At 39.9% G+C, this 18,966-nt stretch overlaps 1 protein-coding gene across 1 annotated transcript in view; it reads right to left on the bottom strand.

Annotated features, from left to right (window-relative positions):
* The window catches only part of LOC142362927 (transcription initiation factor TFIID subunit 4-like), a 145,717-nt gene that overhangs the window by 55,764 nt on the left and 70,987 nt on the right, over window positions 1-18,966 (bottom strand). The window contains exon 13 of the mRNA XM_075434163.1: window positions 16,092-16,148. Coding sequence (XP_075290278.1) covers window positions 16,092-16,148 — 57 coding nt within the window. The remainder of the gene's footprint in view (window positions 1-16,091; window positions 16,149-18,966) is intronic.

Here is an 18,966-nt window from a genome sequence, read left to right as displayed (position 1 = left end):
TTGGTCGCCAAGCCAAATGCAGATCATTTGAGCCAAGGGTTTCTGAGGCACAGACAACTGGCAGGATCAGCATAGCTAGAGCTAGCAACTTTTTGAGATGCTGGTAACGTACTTGCAATAAGATCAGAAAAAGTTCTGCAAAAATTTCCCTAAGATCCGTTATTTCATTTTGTGTTATTGTTCTTAATTTTCTTTTGGAGCAATCCAACAACGGACAACTACACATCTTCTCAAACTATTCTTCAAAGGAAATGAGACATCACAGAGTACAAATATGACTGGTAAGAATAGCAGTCAAAGAGCTTGATGGCTTACTCACAGGCTCCTGGATTCAGGTGCAAGCAACAGAGGAACATCCTCACTCTTGGGGCACTGGTGAGAAAGACTGGTGAGAATCTTCTCCCAGCACCTTTGCTAACCTGAGTGGGGGTTTACTATCCTCCCAAGATTTCTAGGATGTTCTCCTTGCCCCCTGAAGTGAGAAACTATGTGAGGGCTCTGAAACTGATGCTTTAATGAAGATTAGCAAACACAAAATACAGTGAAAAACCTGTATGAATGACGGTCATGACTAGCGTTACACACCAGAGTAACAAAGAGCAGCAAATGTGTTGAGCTGTGCCTTCAGTCAGGGAGGTCTGATGGAAACGCTGGGATAATGGGAGCTAACTCAACTAAGACAAGGGAGGAAATTTGCTTTGCTTCCTTAAAACCATGCACTGGAAAACACAAGAGTCAGAAGAACCTCCCAACCAAGCTGCTATCGGTTCCCCACGCTTGGGGCTGGAGCGTGTGCAGTAACTCCCAGCAGATAAGCTGTCCACTGTGATACAGCGTTTAAGGCTCTACAAGAACATGAATCAACTGTTCTATTTTCCAGATGGTGAAGCATCCCTGAAATACACATTTTCGAAAATACCCTTTACGGAATCTTCCACTGCATCTGAGTAATACAACAGCTACTTGGATAGTGAAAACTTTCCTTGGCTGCTACAACTTGTGTTAGTACTGCGAGACTCCGACCAAGAATTTTATCTGCACAATCTTCTCCATGCATCATGAGTTTCAGTAGCATAGCAAGGCCTTTTGTTAATTTTATTTCTGTTCCATCTCTGGCACGTGCTTTGAATCTGAAATTATTAGGAACCAGTACACCAGAACTGTACTAAAACCATGCGGAAAGTATGTCCTTGGTTAGTGTATCAGCGGAGTCAACTGAAAACCGAGGTATGTAGGAAGACCTCAGCTTCACGGACGTGAAGAGCAACAGTATGTCACACCATAAAATCTCAAGTCAGCCTGAAGCATTTTTCCCCATTTTTTTCCAAATAAATATTTCTATTTTTTTGGTAAAATGTCTCTGCCTATATGCCATTACCACAAAACTTCAGAATAGCAGAAATTTAAAGTGCATTTAAAATACTAGTTAATCAGAAATTCTGGTAAGAGGCTTTATTAACTAGATTATTACAAAAGAAAATGCCCAGATTTTGATACCAGTTCTCTAGCATTCTTATGGGAAATCTGCATCTTGAAATTGCCAGCCTCATTTGAGGAAATGAGGCAAATGTAGCAATCTACTAAAAATCATTTGGCTGTAATCAGTAATTTTAATCAAATAGTTAGAGAGAATGGCATTGAAGCTAATTTCTGAAGTGTCATAAACAGATGGGAAATGTGTAGTGTAGAGACTGGTTGTGCACTTTGAACGCAACATCCTCTTTTGCAGTCTGGATTGTGGTTTGATCAAGTCTAAGTGACATGACAAAAACAATTTTAATTTATTCTGAAACTATACTCAACTGAAGAATATCCAATCTAGCAAGTATGCTACTCTTGTCAAAAGTGAGATTTGAGGCAGAGCAGTATTGAGAACAAAAATAGCCAGACACCCACCTTCTTCTCCCTCTTAAGAGCTGTGGGGGTAGTACTGGGGGTCCACTTGCAAAATGGAAGTTCCACTGGGGATGCAAAACAAGCTCGAAATTTAAATAATCTACATCTTTTCTATTTCAGATTTAACTATAGCAAAACCGCTACCGCTCATTTCTTCTGCAGATCAAGGGAACAACATGTCGCAGTGTGGGGACAAAATATTTCAAGCAATTTTTCATACACTGACAAGTAGTAAATTAGGGAATCTTGTAAGTACAATACAGTAGTCATCCCCTTCTATTGATCACATATAATTTACATCTTACAAAGATGTGAATTCTTGCATTCTCACTCCACAAGGAAAATCTCAATGATTTATTCATTTCAAATAAAAAATAGAAGGTAGATGAGAAGAATTACTTCACAGGCTGTAGCTTTCTCAGGGCACTAGTGCTAGGCTCTTCTTTCGCACTGCCCGAAGGGCCTTTGTGTGCAAGTCCCTCTAATTAACAAGGTGAATCATGCAGCAGTTCCCTAATTAGTGAACATGACAAGCCAATGGAAACAAGCAGACAGACGTGGCGTACAGATATGGTCAACAAAAGGCACAGCAACACACCATTAAAAACCCTATATTTCCTGTAAATAAAATACAAAAAGTAAGAGAACTAGTGTAATACCTAATTTTCCTTTTCATGTTTTATGCTTATTCCTCATTCATCACAGATATAAATAACGACACAATAAATCAAGGTGTCCAACTGCAAGCCACACCACCTCTCCAAAATTAAAGAGTAGTTATCCTACATGAATAAGCATCAGCTGAAGGGGCATTATTTGTTTTCTCACTTGTTTTTTCTGCTTTACAGAACTGCAGTTACATTAAGCTGCGCACTTTCAGAATCCCTTCATTAATTCTATTCAAAACTATTTTTTCTTGAAATTCTTTTTCAGCAATAGATGAAATCAGTGCAATAGTTGCACTATTATTATTGCATTACAAAAATGCCTACATTTCCAATATGTAATAATTGCTAACTTCTGTATAACTAAATAAAAGTGAATAATCAAAGGATCAGATTTGCATTAAAAAGGAAATGAGATAAAACATACCTCCTTACATTCACCTTTTCAAGTAAAATATTTTTAATCTTTCACTCTTCCTTCCGCCGTTCCCCAAAATACTCTCCTTATCTCCAAAACACATGGGGCTTTAATTCATTTTCAATTTATTGCAAATTGAACCTCTGATTTAGATCTTAATGATCCTTCAACATATTAGAAGTCTAAAATGTATGTCACCAACAGCAGAATACAATTCTTCACAGAAAAAGTCCGCTACATTTTGTGCTCTCTATTCCTTGGCACATTCTAATAAGTGAGAAAAACTACAGATTATCCCCTCATTACAGGTTCCTCTTCCTCACAATCTTGAAAACAAATATTTCCAACTTCCTCTTCTAATTGGGTAAAGTTTCCTTAAATTCTAAAATTGATGTTCAAACTAACGATGTCTAAAAAGCCCTCACTTTTCTGACCAGTCCAGTTTTAAAAATATGGGTTTAAAATACTGGCCCTTAAGTAATAATGGCTCTACATGCCTTTAAAGGTTCTTTCCTGGCCATAAATTTGAAGAATATTTAATGATGTTCTACTAGAGAACTGATTAACTGTTTCAAAGCAGTTTTATATTCAGTGGAAAAATTCACAATAAATACTATCAGAGATGATGAGCAGAAAGCCAAAATCACTACGTGCTGTTTGCTGCGTTCATTCTTTCCCCTTCTTAGCGCACGTGAGCCTCCCCTGAGCTCTCCTGGCTCCCCTCACACCACCGCTCCCAGGGCAGCGCCGAGCAGCTCGACACACCGGCTGCGAAGTATCCTCCTCCAGCAGCAAGGCACAACGGATAACCTGCGAACAGCCGAACTCGGAGCTGCCATATGCACAGAGGAGGTGTTCCGCAAACAACCTGTCACAAACGCTTACTGTTTCAGCAACCAACTCACCAAAGGACCTCGCCTGATAAAATGCATTGCAAACTCCGGCACACAATTTGTTATCAAAGACAGCTGGAATTCAATGTGAAACTACTGCAAAAAGAAAACAGACGTGGTGCATTAAAAAGCTTCACATTCTTCTTTGCATCTTAAATAACAATATCAAAGGGAGGAGACTGGAAATACATGCCAAATATGCAAACCCAGAAATTAATGCAAAATCACAAAATTTTGAGTCCATTTTCAAATAAATGTTATACACAGATTATTTTATACATATAATTACAAAAAAAATTTGCATTTAAGTAAAAATGTTAAATGTAGCTGATAACAATAAATCCCAACTGTCCACAGGAGATGTTTTGATATGAGATTATATCTAATACCAGAGGGACAAACTCTGTTTGTTTTGAATACTGCTACTGATGTCAATAGAGCTACTCCAGAGCTACAACGGTGTGACAGGGAAGAATTCAATTTCCAATATTTTCACTATGAGGAACGCGCGTTTAAAAAGTGACAGGAGCAAAAAATGCACTAAGAGGCAAACAGAGCAAAAATCCCTATCCCTGAGACCAGCCAGTCAGATCGCTCCGTACTTCCCACGCAGCCTGCCCCGTGTTCTCGGCACTCCCCAACGCTGGCATGCCTGCCAAGGCAGACATTTCATTCTCCATCACATTTAGGGGCTTTGTTTTTCAAACTCCAGTACCAAGCAGAAATAATCCACACAGATAGATGGACAGATGAGCATTTTTCACTCAGAAATTATTTTTAATGCCTCAGTTAAAATTACCCGAGGGTATTTATGAAATGTACATTTATGACTTCTTTTCTTTTGTACAGCTGAGCGAACCACAGAACTCATCATATACTGTAATGTTCACAGAATCATCAATGGACAAATTTAACATTTGCATTTTAGATAACATAACAACATACAAGATATTTAAATATGCATTATAATTGCTCTACATCCAAAACATCAAAAAATACAGAGCAGAATGCTATCATGTTACTGAAACCCCAGCACCTTGCACTGAGCACCACGACTGCATGCAACACACACAAAAGGTTAGCTCAGTAGTGAAGTATATTTTATCTCTATGTAAATTACTGAGATTAAGGCTTGACAAAACTGGGATTGAGAACTGGTCTCAGAGAACCATGCCAGAGAGCCTCTCATGACCTGAAGCTGCCCTTCTCCTCTGAGAAGTGGCATCTCTAGTACAATACAGAGCACTGTCCAGCTTCTGCTCGACCCTACAATAAGGTACAAATTGTCAACTGGAGACTAAATTAGAGAAGTTTGTAGGGTTAGCTAGTGTAGCTGCATGTTCTTTAGATGTTCTCCATGCAAGCTGGAGGTCTGCATCACTCTATCTTGTGGCCACCTAGACCATTAAAAAGATAAAATAGCTAGAAGATGCAAACAATTTATATTCTTAGAGAGGGGAAAAAATCTTGCTGTATTTACGATTTCTGGCACACCCTAGTAAACAATGGATTCCCTGAATATACTGCCTAAGAAGGAAAAACTGGCAACTGCTAACGACAGACAATTATTAAAACAGAGAACAATTTTGTTGAATACAGAATTCGCTGTTCCTCCAGATAGGAAGCTGAAAGTGTTTTACCTCATTACAACAGCAGCATATACAGTGAAGGAGTAATTTATATTCAATAGACTTCTTAACTACTGTCATGTAAGACATAGCAGAGCTCCCCATACATTCTACAGGCACCCTATACTGGAGAGCCTATCTCACTTCACAGCTGGCAGATGCCCGTTACAGCCACCAAGTGCTGGGCTGCCTTAAGACTAAGGGCTCCTTATGCAAGCATACAGCAAACTTTTCCAGAATTTAAACACAGATTTTGAAAATAAATAGGCAAAATTATCCTATTTCTCATAAAAATGTGCTCTGTTCTCACCAATCTCACTTCTATTGCATTTCTAGTAAAGTGAACATTCTCTCTCTCCCTTCTCCCTGTACACAATTAACACCTGAGTTCAGTTTTTGTGCGCAGTCTAATTTCCCGTTTTGTATATTTGACACCTTCCTAAAGCTTACTTGACTTGTCTGATATGTTTGTCAGATATAAGCACTTCTTCCAGGATGTTTTTTTTTTTTTTTAAATTGTTCTTACTTTGGGGGAAATTAATAGATTTTCATGCACCTTGACATCTGAATATGACTTTTGGCCATACAGGGTGAAAACTCCTTTAAAAAACTGATAGTATGTCAAAAAACAGGATTAAGAGACATCTCCAGCAACCTACACAGTGTTATTTCTGTTTCAAGAATACAGACGTCTGTTCTGAATATAAATAGACTTACTAGTTGAGAAAGAAAAGGACACAGAAGTGCAAGGAAGCCTACTCTGTGCTTCAGACTGCTGATTTAGATTTTCGCATGGCTGTGCAGTCAATAAACCTATGAACTGTAATTGCATCATATGTTTTTCAATTCGCTTCACTTCAGTCCTACAGATACCGAGATAGTGGTTTTGAGGAAGCTGTAACACCTCAGCGTACAGAGGCTCGTCAGCACAAATACAGAACATGCCTTCCCATTCTAGAAAACCCCCTTCGCATCTTTCTGACCATTTCCGTGGAAAACTAGAAGTTAACCACCAATTCAGCAACAATATTCAACACTAAATGAAAACAAGTCTTACAAATCATTACTCAAATGCCTAATAATGTTAAAAATACAGTAATCTGTATAAAGTGTTTACATTTTAGAGATAATCGTATCTACCTTTAGGAAACACATACTCGAGGGAAAAACAGCCTTCCTGTTTACATTGTGAATGGCAATAACACAGATTATTTGTTTAAAATATTACTAAGGGGGAACTACTTTTTCAGGGTACGTTGAGCAGCATCTCGGTATTCAACTCAGATGATGTAACTGCCAGGAGACTCATTCACAGGCTGACAGAAAAGCATTTTTAATGACAAGACCAAACTAAAAACAGGCAATAGATGGTAACACACCTTTCCTGAGCTCTACACGTCACTGACCAGCCACCCGGCGCCTTGTTCAGGAGAAGAGTATGCATATAACCCAGCTACAGACAGAAATGTTTAGTATTTACTATGTCAAAACTGACACCTTTTACCCTACTGATAATGGCATTAAATATTCTGTTAAATATTAAAACTACCACAGTAAACTACCTCAGAATGACAACAAAGCTAATGTTCACATTACTCCACACTAAATACATACATACCTAACTACATCAACATAAACTGCCACATCCCAGCACAGCCAGAGAGGAGGGGCTGACAAACCTTGTAGGAAAACTACAGCACACCCTTACAAAGTAGATTTGCAAAATCAGACTATTTCTTTGTATCTGATTTTGCAATCTGCTAAATAAAATATTCTTCAAGAGAGCTGTGAAAATTAATGTCTTGTGTATCTTATAAACTACTCGGAGACACACGAAAGTATTGCACGCAGGCATATCAGCTCTCCCAAAAATGGGCTGGCAAGGAAGTTTTACATTACTCTTAAAATATTACTACTGTGGTTTCAGCTTCAGCTTTAACTCTGCTCCCATGAACTCTTTCATCTTCCACCAACAGGCGAGAAAGAGATCACAGATTTGGTGAAACGCAGGGTGTCCTGCGAAACGCACGCCCTGCGGCCGCGGTCCCGCTGCCATCGGGTGATGGAGGACGCCAGCACCCCCAGAGCAGAGCCGGGAGGAGCTGGGCACGGCACGGGGGTCTCGCACAAAGGAGGGGCTGGAGACGCGTCGCGGGAGGCAGGCGGCCGACCGCCGATGGCCAGCTGCCCACCGCGCCGGGCGGCGGAGCGGGAGACCGGGGGGGTGCGCCGGGACGCCCCGAGGTGCCACCATGTGACGGGGAGCGCCGGGGGCCGGGGGCAGATGAAAGCTGGCAGCTGTGCACGGCCGCCGGCGCTCCCAGCCTGCCAAGCAGGGCTCGCTAACATGTGCGCTCGGCGGCGGCATGAAAGAACACATTTGGGTTTACGCTGGAGTAAGAAGCCAATGTGCACAGGCAGGACGGGGGAACACTTGCCCTGCAGGCTGAAGCCTAAGCCCACCTTGACCTCTCCTTGCAAGCTTCTGAACAGTAGAGCAGGCTTGACTAAGGGCCCAAAACATCTAAATAATCCTTTGGATTGGTGTCCAAGCAACCTCCTCGGTTTCTGACAAGCAGACGCAGCTGACATTTGCTGCCTTCCACTTACTGAACAGGCAATCACATTCTACAGTCTAAAGCGCTATTATTCTGCCCAATCAACAGGGAAGTAAATCTGTTGCAGTGTTCACATAAAACAGTTCTGTGATTTTTCCACATTCGCAAGCTTGCTCCAAACGAAAATATCTCTTTTTTTTCTTCCCCCTTCTTTTTTTTCCTACCTGTGTCAGAGTGACAAATTCAGCATGAGGTTGTCTCTACCTGAGGAAGACCCATATTTAGACAAAATACCACTGGAAATTCAGTCTTGATGTCTTCCATGCACAAATTGATCTGATATAGATCTATACAGGTATCTATTTACATATATAAAAAGAATCTAAAAAAATCTTTCAGGAAAGTAAGTGCCATCGCACACATCCCTCACTGCCGCTCCCGGAACCACTGGATGCAGTTGCCAGCAGGCAAGCGAGGCAAAGCCAAACCGTCCTGGTCACAAATCTCACCCACACAGGTGGAAGCAAACAGTTCCCCTGTCTCCTCCCCAAGCTCTGCTGTCTGGGCACCCAAAGATGATTAGAAACAGGAGGCTGCCACCCTCCGCTTGTTCAGCAGCGCCTCAAAATCCACAAGCCGCAGCATCGGTTATTCCTACAGCCACGCAGGGGATCTGAAGAGCTGAAAATACTGCTGTTACTTTCCTGTGGTGGAAAAGTTGGACACCACCTTCAGAGAATCCACTTTACAAGAGAAAGTTCCTGCTGGAGTACTTTGGTGAGATTCAGAAAAGCGAAGCCACCTTCGAGTTCAGAAATTCTTTACAAAAAGCTTATACCATCCTAAACCCCAGTTCTGGAAATTCATATTTAAGTAGTCCTGCTGCTTTATGATAAGAGACTACTTGTTACAAGAGTCTTTTATTAGGCAGGACTCCATCAGTGTGCACGCACTGTGGAAGACAACACAAACAACAGGGATGGATTTCTCCTGCCCTGCCTCCTCTTCAGCTTTTTGAAAAAATGAAATCCATGGGGTAGAGCAGAATTTGTAACAGGTATTGCTGTTTTGGAAATATTCAAACACGAACCAAACACATTTCACAACAGAGCTAAACTCTAATTCAAAAATGAGTCTCGAGTCTTCCTTACTGGTTTTATCCGAAAACTAGGGTACACACTTCAAATTTTTTTGGGAAAGGTGAGAAAACAAGTAAGAATCCCAAAAAGAAAAACCAACTTTTACAAATGCATACAGCTCTTACTTGTTTAATGTCCCCAAATTCTCAGGGAGCCACATGGGAACCTTCTGGTCGCAAGGAAAGACAATTACTATGTTTCTTTTGCATACATAGCTGCTAATGTCTCAAATAGCAGATTGCATCAGTACAAATACATTTGTCACACAAAACCTAAGGAAATTACACTGCTGCTGTGCTAATTTGAAGGCTGCTACCTTTCAAACGCCTCTGCCAGCCTCAGTGAGACAGCAGCTAAACAACGCCTGACCAGACAGCTGGCTGGCTTCTGCCCTCCGCTCGTCACCCTCGCCCGGCCCACTCCGCTCTGCACGAAGCCCCGGCCCTCCAGGCACGCAGCCTCAGTTGTCTGTGCTCAAAACCCCCCCTGACCGAGACTCACAAGCCCATAGTGGGTCTTTGCGGGGTAGCACAGCACGCTGACACGATCCTCATGATCCTCTCACACAACGCATTCCAACTCCTATGCAACTCTAGTGAGGCAGTAAGCAAAGTTCTAAGAATTTGTTTTCTAAGCAAGTATAAACAAACATAAAAAGAGTGTTCTTATATTATAAGGTTGTATGAAGTATAAAAACAGTTTGTTACTTCAGGGCCATATATTTAACTCATATCAGCAAAACAGCACTTGCTTCTAGAATGCTAAAACCAACAGTTAAAATCAGTCACAAAAAATAATCACTCCTGTTAACTAAACCAGAGCTAGGCAGTGTATGTACACCAAAATCATACACCACTACGGAACTCCACCAACATGATTTTGTAGAAGGCAATTATTACGACTGACAGGCTTGGAGTTAATTTAGATTTCTGCTAGACTAATGAGGTAATCTTGGGTCAAGCTTGGGTTAGAGGAAAGACAAAAAAACTCTAGCCCTTGACTCAATTCTAATTAATATACATTTTACCTAAGCAGGAATAAACCAATTTGACTCATTTGGAAAATATTATGACTGTTGCTTTGATCCCCTGGCATTTTTCCACCAATTGCCCAGTTTCCTGACTCCCTCTACAGTGAGTGTAATACCAGACTTCATCTGCAGCCCAACAACTGCCATCACTTCTGCTCTGCCCACAGGGAACGGGTTGGAACTGTCTTCAATTTTACAGAGAGATATGCAAAAAGTTGTGCTGAATAGTAAATCTAGTATTGCTTGAAGTTCTTCAGGACTTGCAGAATTCACAACAGGACAATACCTTACCCTTGGAAACAGGAAATTTTTTGGCAAAGCCACTGTCTTTGAACTAATATGAAATTTTGAAGATCTACACACCAAGATACATACACAATAAATTTATTCCTGGTCCTAGACTGCCTTGTTTCTTCAGCAGCAGTATTTGAGTATGCAAATATAATACCAGCCCTCTCCTGTCCTTCCCAGGAGCTCATAATCAACTCCAATTACCAGAATTTGTGACTGTTACCATAATGTATCTGTACATCTAAAGTAATACCTACTCAAAAGGAAAAAATATACAGTTAACATAAAAGCAGTAAGCTTGATAACGCAGCAAGATTTTCATGGAAGCATTTTGCCTGATAACAGACAGGACCGCTTCTCTCTGAGATGCAAGCTTAATGCTAACGCTTGGAGTCACTGCAACAACTGTGTAACTCCAGGAAAACCTCGTACTCTAAGGCCAAACCCACGGCCGCGTTGCACGGGCGTAGGCAGCACCCGAACTGTCCAGGCATTTTGCTGGGTGCAAACAGCAGCCCTGTGGCAAAGGGCGGGTGTAACCAAAGTGACTCTGTTACTTAACCTTCCACACGCACTCACAAAGCGTCTGCGCTCCTTCTGCATCCCAGCCAGAGCACTGGTAGCCCGATGCAGAAAACTATTTCTGAAACAGCTCCGTTCCGAGGAACCAGTATTGCCTAAACGTTGCACTGTCATCACCTCAGGTACCATATTCCTAGCTTTTCCTCCTTTCCACCCACTGACCCTCAGATGGGTTAGAGTGCTAAGTGGAAATTTAATTTAAACTTATTTCTGCCCAAGTGCTTAATTTCTCAGTGGAATATTTTATAAAAAACCTTTTTAAGAGCACATTGTTGCTTTTGAATCAATCTTTTTACATCAGGCACGACAAAGTAGAAAACGTCTTTAGATTTCTCAACATGAGAGATAGTGCATTACTAGTACAATCTTTAAGGACTTTGGTTTTGCTAAAAAGGTGAATAAATCAACTTACCAAACAGAACAAAATCCTTTTCATTTGTTTTTCATTTTCAGTAGCACCTTATGAAAACATGGATAACTGCAGTAAACTATTATTTAAATATTTTAAAAGAAACCACCCCTACTGAGTTAATAAATAATTATTAATGTGGTGACAAGAAATTATTTAGAGTAAAATTGTTTTCATAATCTAACTGTTAAAAATATGATGCTGGACTTTCAGTAATTCTGCAAGGAGAAGTTATCTTTTTATGTGAGATTTAAAATTTCTAAGGCAGTGTTAGAGCAACATAAGATATACCTCACATGATGTACATATTCCAGCATTATTTTTGAGTCAGAGAAGGATCCTATGGTTTCTATCCACTAACAGTCCCCACATTTCAGTGCATGCAACTCAGAAAAGAATACAGCTCAACATCTAACAGTGGGCCGAGCAGGGCTCTTGCTGCAGAGGGCTTTGCAGCCACGGGGGATGATGGCACCTAAGCAGAGAGGTCCCCACACCACTGCGGAGGATACGGCTCCTCCCGGGAGCATGGGAAAACCGGCCCTCATCTGCGTGGGTGCTCCCAGAGCTCCTTCCCGGTGTAACGGCACAACAGCAACTCCTGATGTGTGTATCGCTGGTGAAGGACATCACCCGAGCCGAGACAGATGGGCTACCCGTGCCACCAAAGGTACGTGAAGGGCTGCCTTCCGCCTTCCCTTCAAACCACAAGGCTGCCATCGCGACCACCACAGCTCTGAGACCTCCCCAGCCTGGTTAACAAGCGCCTCTGAGAACAGACTCAGCCGCTTCTTACCTAAACTCACCTAGGGCCTGGGCACGCGCCCCAGCATTTAGGGTGTCTGCCTTAAGTTTTTATTCTTATGCAATACTCTTCGTTAGTGATGACACACAGATTTTAACCAAGTTAATCTTTCAGGATCAAACTCAGCTACTTGACTTTTAAATAAAAAGATTTTTAGCCAGCAGACAATGAATATGTAGAAAGTTCTCTATGGCAGAAAGGACGTTTAGGATGTTACCTTCCCTGCCTTTCTTTTAAATCATTTCTACTATTAATTAGTAGATGTTGACTCTATTATTCCTAATCTTGATCTGTTCCTGCCATCAGTTATATGGCCTGCTTTATGTACTATTTAATGAACCCCTTTAATGGAAATTAGAGAACTCATAATTTCTTTAACTTATATTTGTGACTTTCCGTGCTTCCAACAGACTACATAAATCAGTCTATTTTCTAAAGCTTGATTTTAAAAGCTTTAATCATGCAATATGAAGTAGACACTGCTCACAAGTGATGCTATTTCTTACATTAGTTGTACTGAGAGTCAAACATTCCAGAATTTGTTACAAAACAATGTGAAATAGTCTCCATGGAAAATACTTTTCACTAGTTTATTAAATAGATTTAGCATTAAAACGATCGTATAATGTCCACTGAAAAAAAGCTGCACCAATTTAAAAGTGTGAAAGTAAATGGAGAGTTCTACGCAATATGAACCCCCACAGACACACTCTCCTCCTGCTTTCACGCAAGCCCATTTGAAAAGGTTAATGCCAAAGTCCCCATCCCTGAGGGGGTTCAAGAAACATGCAGACGTGGCACTTCGGGATGTGGTTTAGCAGGCATGGTGGTGTTGGGGTGACGGTTGGACTTGATGATCTTAGAGGTCTTTTCCAACCTATGACTCTATGATAAAGCAAAACAGGTCAATCAAACTGAAACGGGAGAGGGTTTGCACCGACTTAACTAAAACAATGCTAAGTCTGTGTGCGAATGAAACCTGACTGTTCGGCCCAGTCTCCGACCTGCTGTTTGTTTTGGTAACATTTAAATGCAATTTAAACTTCATTTATTCCAGTTTGGTTTAAACAATATGCAGAGTGATTAGAAGACTGGCTAATGTATGGAGTAAGATGGAGTTACACAACAGAGCATACAATAATCTTCATGGTACCAAACAGATTCTCAAATGTGTTCAAAGGACACAGCTATCTCCCTGTACATTTTCTTGACGACACCAACAAGCAAGAAAGGGACTTCTTAATGGCAGCTGTTTTGCTGATACGAAAAAACAAACTATCTGACAATCCTATCAACTGAATAAATAACACAAGCTAAAAATGCTGCCGGTTTCTTGGATGCCCTTTTCATGCTTTTTAAAACACTACCTAGCAGCCACTTCACTACTGACCAAAAGAGTATTCGAGTAACAAAGGTCTTCAGGCAATTTTCAAGACACAGAAATCATGGAAACACAGCTTCAAATCCAGCTTATTATCAAAGCTGACAGTATTATATTCATCAGCTTATACAAAACCTGAAAGAAACCAAATTTCTCTCTCAGTTATGGGTTATATCCACACTAAAGAGTGGCCCAGCTGGCAGTGAAGTTTTGAAATTTTTACATCTTTCTAGGAGTTGATTCAAAACTTTTAATTTCAAATAGCAAAGCCATGCCAAAGACACTCTATCTAATCGAACTTTTATACCATAAAACTTGTCATTTTTTATTTTGGCAGTGCCAATACAATTTGAGACATCAGCATATATTTAGTACCCAATGCAGAAAAAAATGTGAACAGCATTAAAGCAAAGTCTTTCCAGTGCCACTTCCCCACTCCCCTTTGCAGAAGTTAATGCCAAAGAGTATGTTTTTATTAAATATATTTGAATATTTGAGGTGAAAGTCTCTAAACTAGTTGAAGAAAGAGCTTTAGAACCCTAATTACCAAAAACAGAGACATACTTACATTTCTTACGGTTTCAAATATGTAGAATTCAATTTGGCTTCAGAGAGAGGCATGGTGCCAGCAAATTATACACGTTCATTAGAAGGGTGGGAAAAAAGGCAGGGCTACTGTACAAAAGAACAGGGTGCAGCACTCGGAGAGAAAACCTAGTATTTGTTCTGCATTTACCCAGACACATTATCATATCCAGCAACACCACTACGTTAAAATCACATGCCAGTTTGATTAAGCATTTTTAATTAGGTTACCACCAAAACATTTGCTACCTCTCTACTAATGCCACTATTACCCTTAACCCGCATGCGTTTCCCACACTTTCCCTCACGTCCATGTCAGCCCAGTGTCGCTCCCTCCAGCGCATAAGGACCACAGCCTACACGGACACCTGAATTTTCGTGCAAGGGAAGAGTGCTCCGCAGCCACACCACCAGCAACAGCACTGCCTGGAGCGCAAGTCTCCTGTCGCAGCGACAGACTGAACCACTGTTTCACTCTCACAACTAGAAAATGTGTTTTCACTAGCCCTGCTGTTTACTTTTCCTTCCTCAGGTTTCCAATGGCCAAAAAAGGATTACAATGAATGTAAATATTGTGGCAGCAAGAAAGGCATTTATTTCTAGCTTGCTTTCACTTCCAGCAGCACGGTAGTTTTAGTTCTCAGCTCAACAGCAAGTTTTGCCTGCTGTCAATTATTTTCACAAATCTGATTCTTCCTTTGCATACACTGGCTACATACTAAATTCAAGTAGTATTAAAATCCTGTGTCTTTTCCTGCCAAATAACTCGATTACTCTATTTCATTTGAATACTTGCTTGACAAACCCAGCTCTGGAAACACTAAGGCATGGTCTAATGTTTACAAGAACTCATTTCAGCAAATCTTACTACACAATCACATCATGAAAAAAAACCCAACTATAATTCAACCATGTACTTGGATTTTTTTTGACTGTTATATACATATACATAAAATCTGTATGGCTAACGGAACCATAGAATACTGCCAACAGAGAAACCAAACGGGCAGAACGAGTCAACACAAAAGAACTTCTTGTATGCATTTTTCTGTATATATTACCTTCTAATGCACAATTATTACCTTCTAATGCATACATCCAAAGAAGCTGGCTAAAAAAAACCAGCATCAGTTTGCTGCAAGTGATCTTGATAATTTTTTAAAATAGGAATGACTTTCAACTGATAGACATTTCAGTCCTTCTAATTGATTGGAAGTTACAACCCAGTCCTAAGCCATGATAGGCCTTAAGCAAAGGACAGTCGCTCTCATTTACAGAAAATTAAGGTACTCAGAAGTTCACAAATTGTTACACTTAGAACAACATATCAAAACTTCACCTGAAATTACAATAATCTAAAAATTATCAAATAATTTGACTGATGAGTAAATAGCCCAGTGAACTACACTGTAGAGAAAATGACTGGCAATCACACTACTTGAAAGACTGTCACCAGAACAAAATGGTTAAGTAGCACATTTCTAAGAAAGTGACATTTTACAAAAAGACAAAGGCATATATTTTCCACCAAAATCTAGTGCTGCTGTCATCAACAGCCCAACAAAAGCTACAGCCACCTAAAATGGAAATGAAAATGTAATGTATGGAAATATTCTCTTATAAAATCTCCTTAGGCTTCACATGTATTAATGTATTAGTTTGCAAACATTAAGATCAAAGGCAAAGCAACAAATACATCCTAAAAAGTTTTTAGTCAGATTTTTATTAACGATATACAAGTAGCAAGGCATAAAAAATTAATATGTTCAAGCCTTGAAATGTCAAGTGTAATGATCTCTAGCTCTGCTTACCTCCTTTGCTTTTTGTTTCAGCCTAGCTTGCTCTGGGTCTTCTTGCCTTGAGCGACTCTGCATGTTTAAAAAAAATGGGGGAAAAAAGGTTAACAGATGGTTTAAGAACCCCTCATCTGTTGCAGTAAGTTAAAAAACAGCAAAGAAAGGGGAACAGGATACAAGGTGTCAAAGATGGGATGCCTGAATTCATAGAAGTGCAATTTCAAAAACCCGCAGGCCTCACCCGAAAGACTGTTAAATATTCAGTTGTAAATAAGATCTACCCTAGATTTAAATAAAAAAACCCCATGTTTTTGGCAATGCTAAAGTTTCCATACAGGTTTAGGTTTCAATTACTTAATACAAACAAATTCAACCATCCGAGACCAGAAGTGATACCCTTTCCATAATCTGAACTTATAAATTTAAACTCCTTACAGTCACTTATTTTTAAACAATTTAATGTTTGCAGCTAAGCTTTTATTCAGCTGTTGGTAGAGAATGTGGAGAAAACAGTTGTAAAGTCACCCTCCCAAACAGTAAATCTTCATTATAAAGATGTTACTATCTGTATGAGCTTACTCTGAGTACAGCATGGAAATACACGTAAGTCAAAGTCATTCATGCACTACTAGTAATACTACTACTAATAATATTAATGTTGTAATTTTTAGAACTGGAGAAATACTGCCAAATGGCAACTTTCATATTTTCCTTTGAAACCAGGAACAATAGCTTGAAAAAAATTAAGAATAACTGTTTAATTGCAGTAACAACCCATAACACTACATTTCTTCAGACACAGACTGTTTTACAACCATATGTTAAACCTATTAAATACTTAAGCACACTCAAATTGATGGAATTCAAAACTGGAGAGGTAGATAATGTATTTGTTATGCTTCTTTAATTGCATGATTTGGTCAGTGTTCAGAAAAGGCTGCATATAAAGTTGTGAGAAGTTGCAATAAAACTTGTGACATCCATGGAAAACTGCTGTTCCCGATATCTGAAAGGTGTAATTGTTTTATTTTGGTTTTTTTTTGAGACTTAAAGTGATTTGACACAGCTCCTATAGGAATAAGAATACCTTTGTCCTCTCCTACCTGTCTTTCTCCACCTCTTTCTATGCTGAAGAAAGACCTGAAACTTGAAAGAATATTAGCTTGCAAACTTACATATCCCCAGATTTGTTCCTGTTCTTTGAATTTTTCATAACATATTCTGTTCAGAAGTTAAAAATTCATGAAGAAAACCAAAGGGAGATAGGTTTTAAGGGCAAGTGGACATGTCAAATTTTTGATATACCTGGAGAGAGCCTTGACTATGATTTGGCAGACAGGGCACCAAGGACACTGAATTCTCTATCCTTTTCCTCTTTGTTTTTTTCAAACTGGAATTATTTTTTCAATTCATATAGCATACACAAAGCATGGCTAAATTAAACAATCATGAGATTTTTAGAAGATATGCACAGTGGAAGAGCCAAGCACATTAGCTTCATCTTCCAACACCATCCACCAGTGGTTTTGTTGTGCCCGTTAGCGTACAGGCCATTTGACAGGATAGTGTCTGGAGTATAGTAATGAGAAATTAAAATCTGCAGATAGCTAATGACCAGATTAGACTCTCACATTGTAGGTGTGCCAACCAAGAAAGAAACTCCCGACTTAACGTAGACTGAGATTCCTTCCACCTGCTGTGGCCAGACAAAACGAAAAACATAGGTTATCTGATCTAGTGAATGCTTAAAGAACAGAGAGGCCTTTCACGGAACGGGTGGATCTGCCAGAGAGCTGGGACTCTAGTCAGTAAAGCAATTACTGACAACTTGATCATATTTATACTTATTAGGTTAAAAACAAACAAAAAACCCTATTCAATGAGTTGCTTCTCTAGGAGATGGACTTAGGTAAGCGTTTACGAACCGAGCTGAATCAGGTCCTTGCTCTGTCATTGTGTGCTGACAGTTCAACCACTGTGTGCCTCAGTTTCTCCAGTATGAGGTACAGAAAATCGTATTTAGCCCTTTCACGTTTTTTGATGATATAGTTATAAATGTACAATGAACTTCTTATTGCCTTCCGAGTCCCGCAGTGAAAGCAGTATGGAAATACAAAGTGCTGTCATACTGCTGTACGGAGCCGAATCATTTGCCAAATGCAAAGGACAAGTTAAAAGCACTTCAGCTTAAGGAGAGAGCAGAGTGTCCTGCGAGAATCCAGTCGAGACTTCTAATACAGTCACCACGTTTCCACAAGAAAGTGATAGAATCTTGGAAAACATACCAGATTTACACTGTGTTCAGGGATGCTGTAAGAAAAATTAAAGCAATAGATGAAAAGTAACATTGTAATTTCCTGGACTCCAGAATTGAACCAAAAATTTGGAAAGTGCTACAGATTAAAAAAATAACACATCTAAAAGTTGGGTGGTTGTTTTTTTTTTCCCCCCTGAAACTGACCAAACAAAAGCAGCTCCGGAGTTCAGGATAGTCTGAAAAAGCAGACCAAAAAGCCGATTGTCTACTCTATGTAAACCTCCAGCCCCTTCACAATAAATAAATAATAAAAACGATTGCAGAGGTGAAAACAGGTACTCAAGTCCTGACTGATATTAAATACAGGATTTCTTTTAGCAATGAAGATTTAACTAGCAGGTGATGTTAGATACGTAAGCCCAGGCTAAAGGTGAAGGCAGAACCACTTTTACATTTAGAATAACACGAGTTTCTGGTTATCCCTTGAACTCCCACCAAATGGCCTTTCCACAGGGCTCCGACTAGCTCGTGTTTCAAACAAGTAGAATTCTGACTTTATATTGGATGTGCCACTACTAGTACAAGTAGCACTAAAAAAAATTAAAGAATTTAACTGTCATTTTCTAGATTTTT

This window comes from Opisthocomus hoazin, chromosome 12, assembly GCF_030867145.1.
Source record: "Opisthocomus hoazin isolate bOpiHoa1 chromosome 12, bOpiHoa1.hap1, whole genome shotgun sequence".
Lineage (NCBI taxonomy): Eukaryota > Metazoa > Chordata > Aves > Opisthocomiformes > Opisthocomidae > Opisthocomus > Opisthocomus hoazin.
Note: the sequence above shows the minus strand (reverse complement) of the source record. Positions and strands in the feature narration are given on the sequence as shown.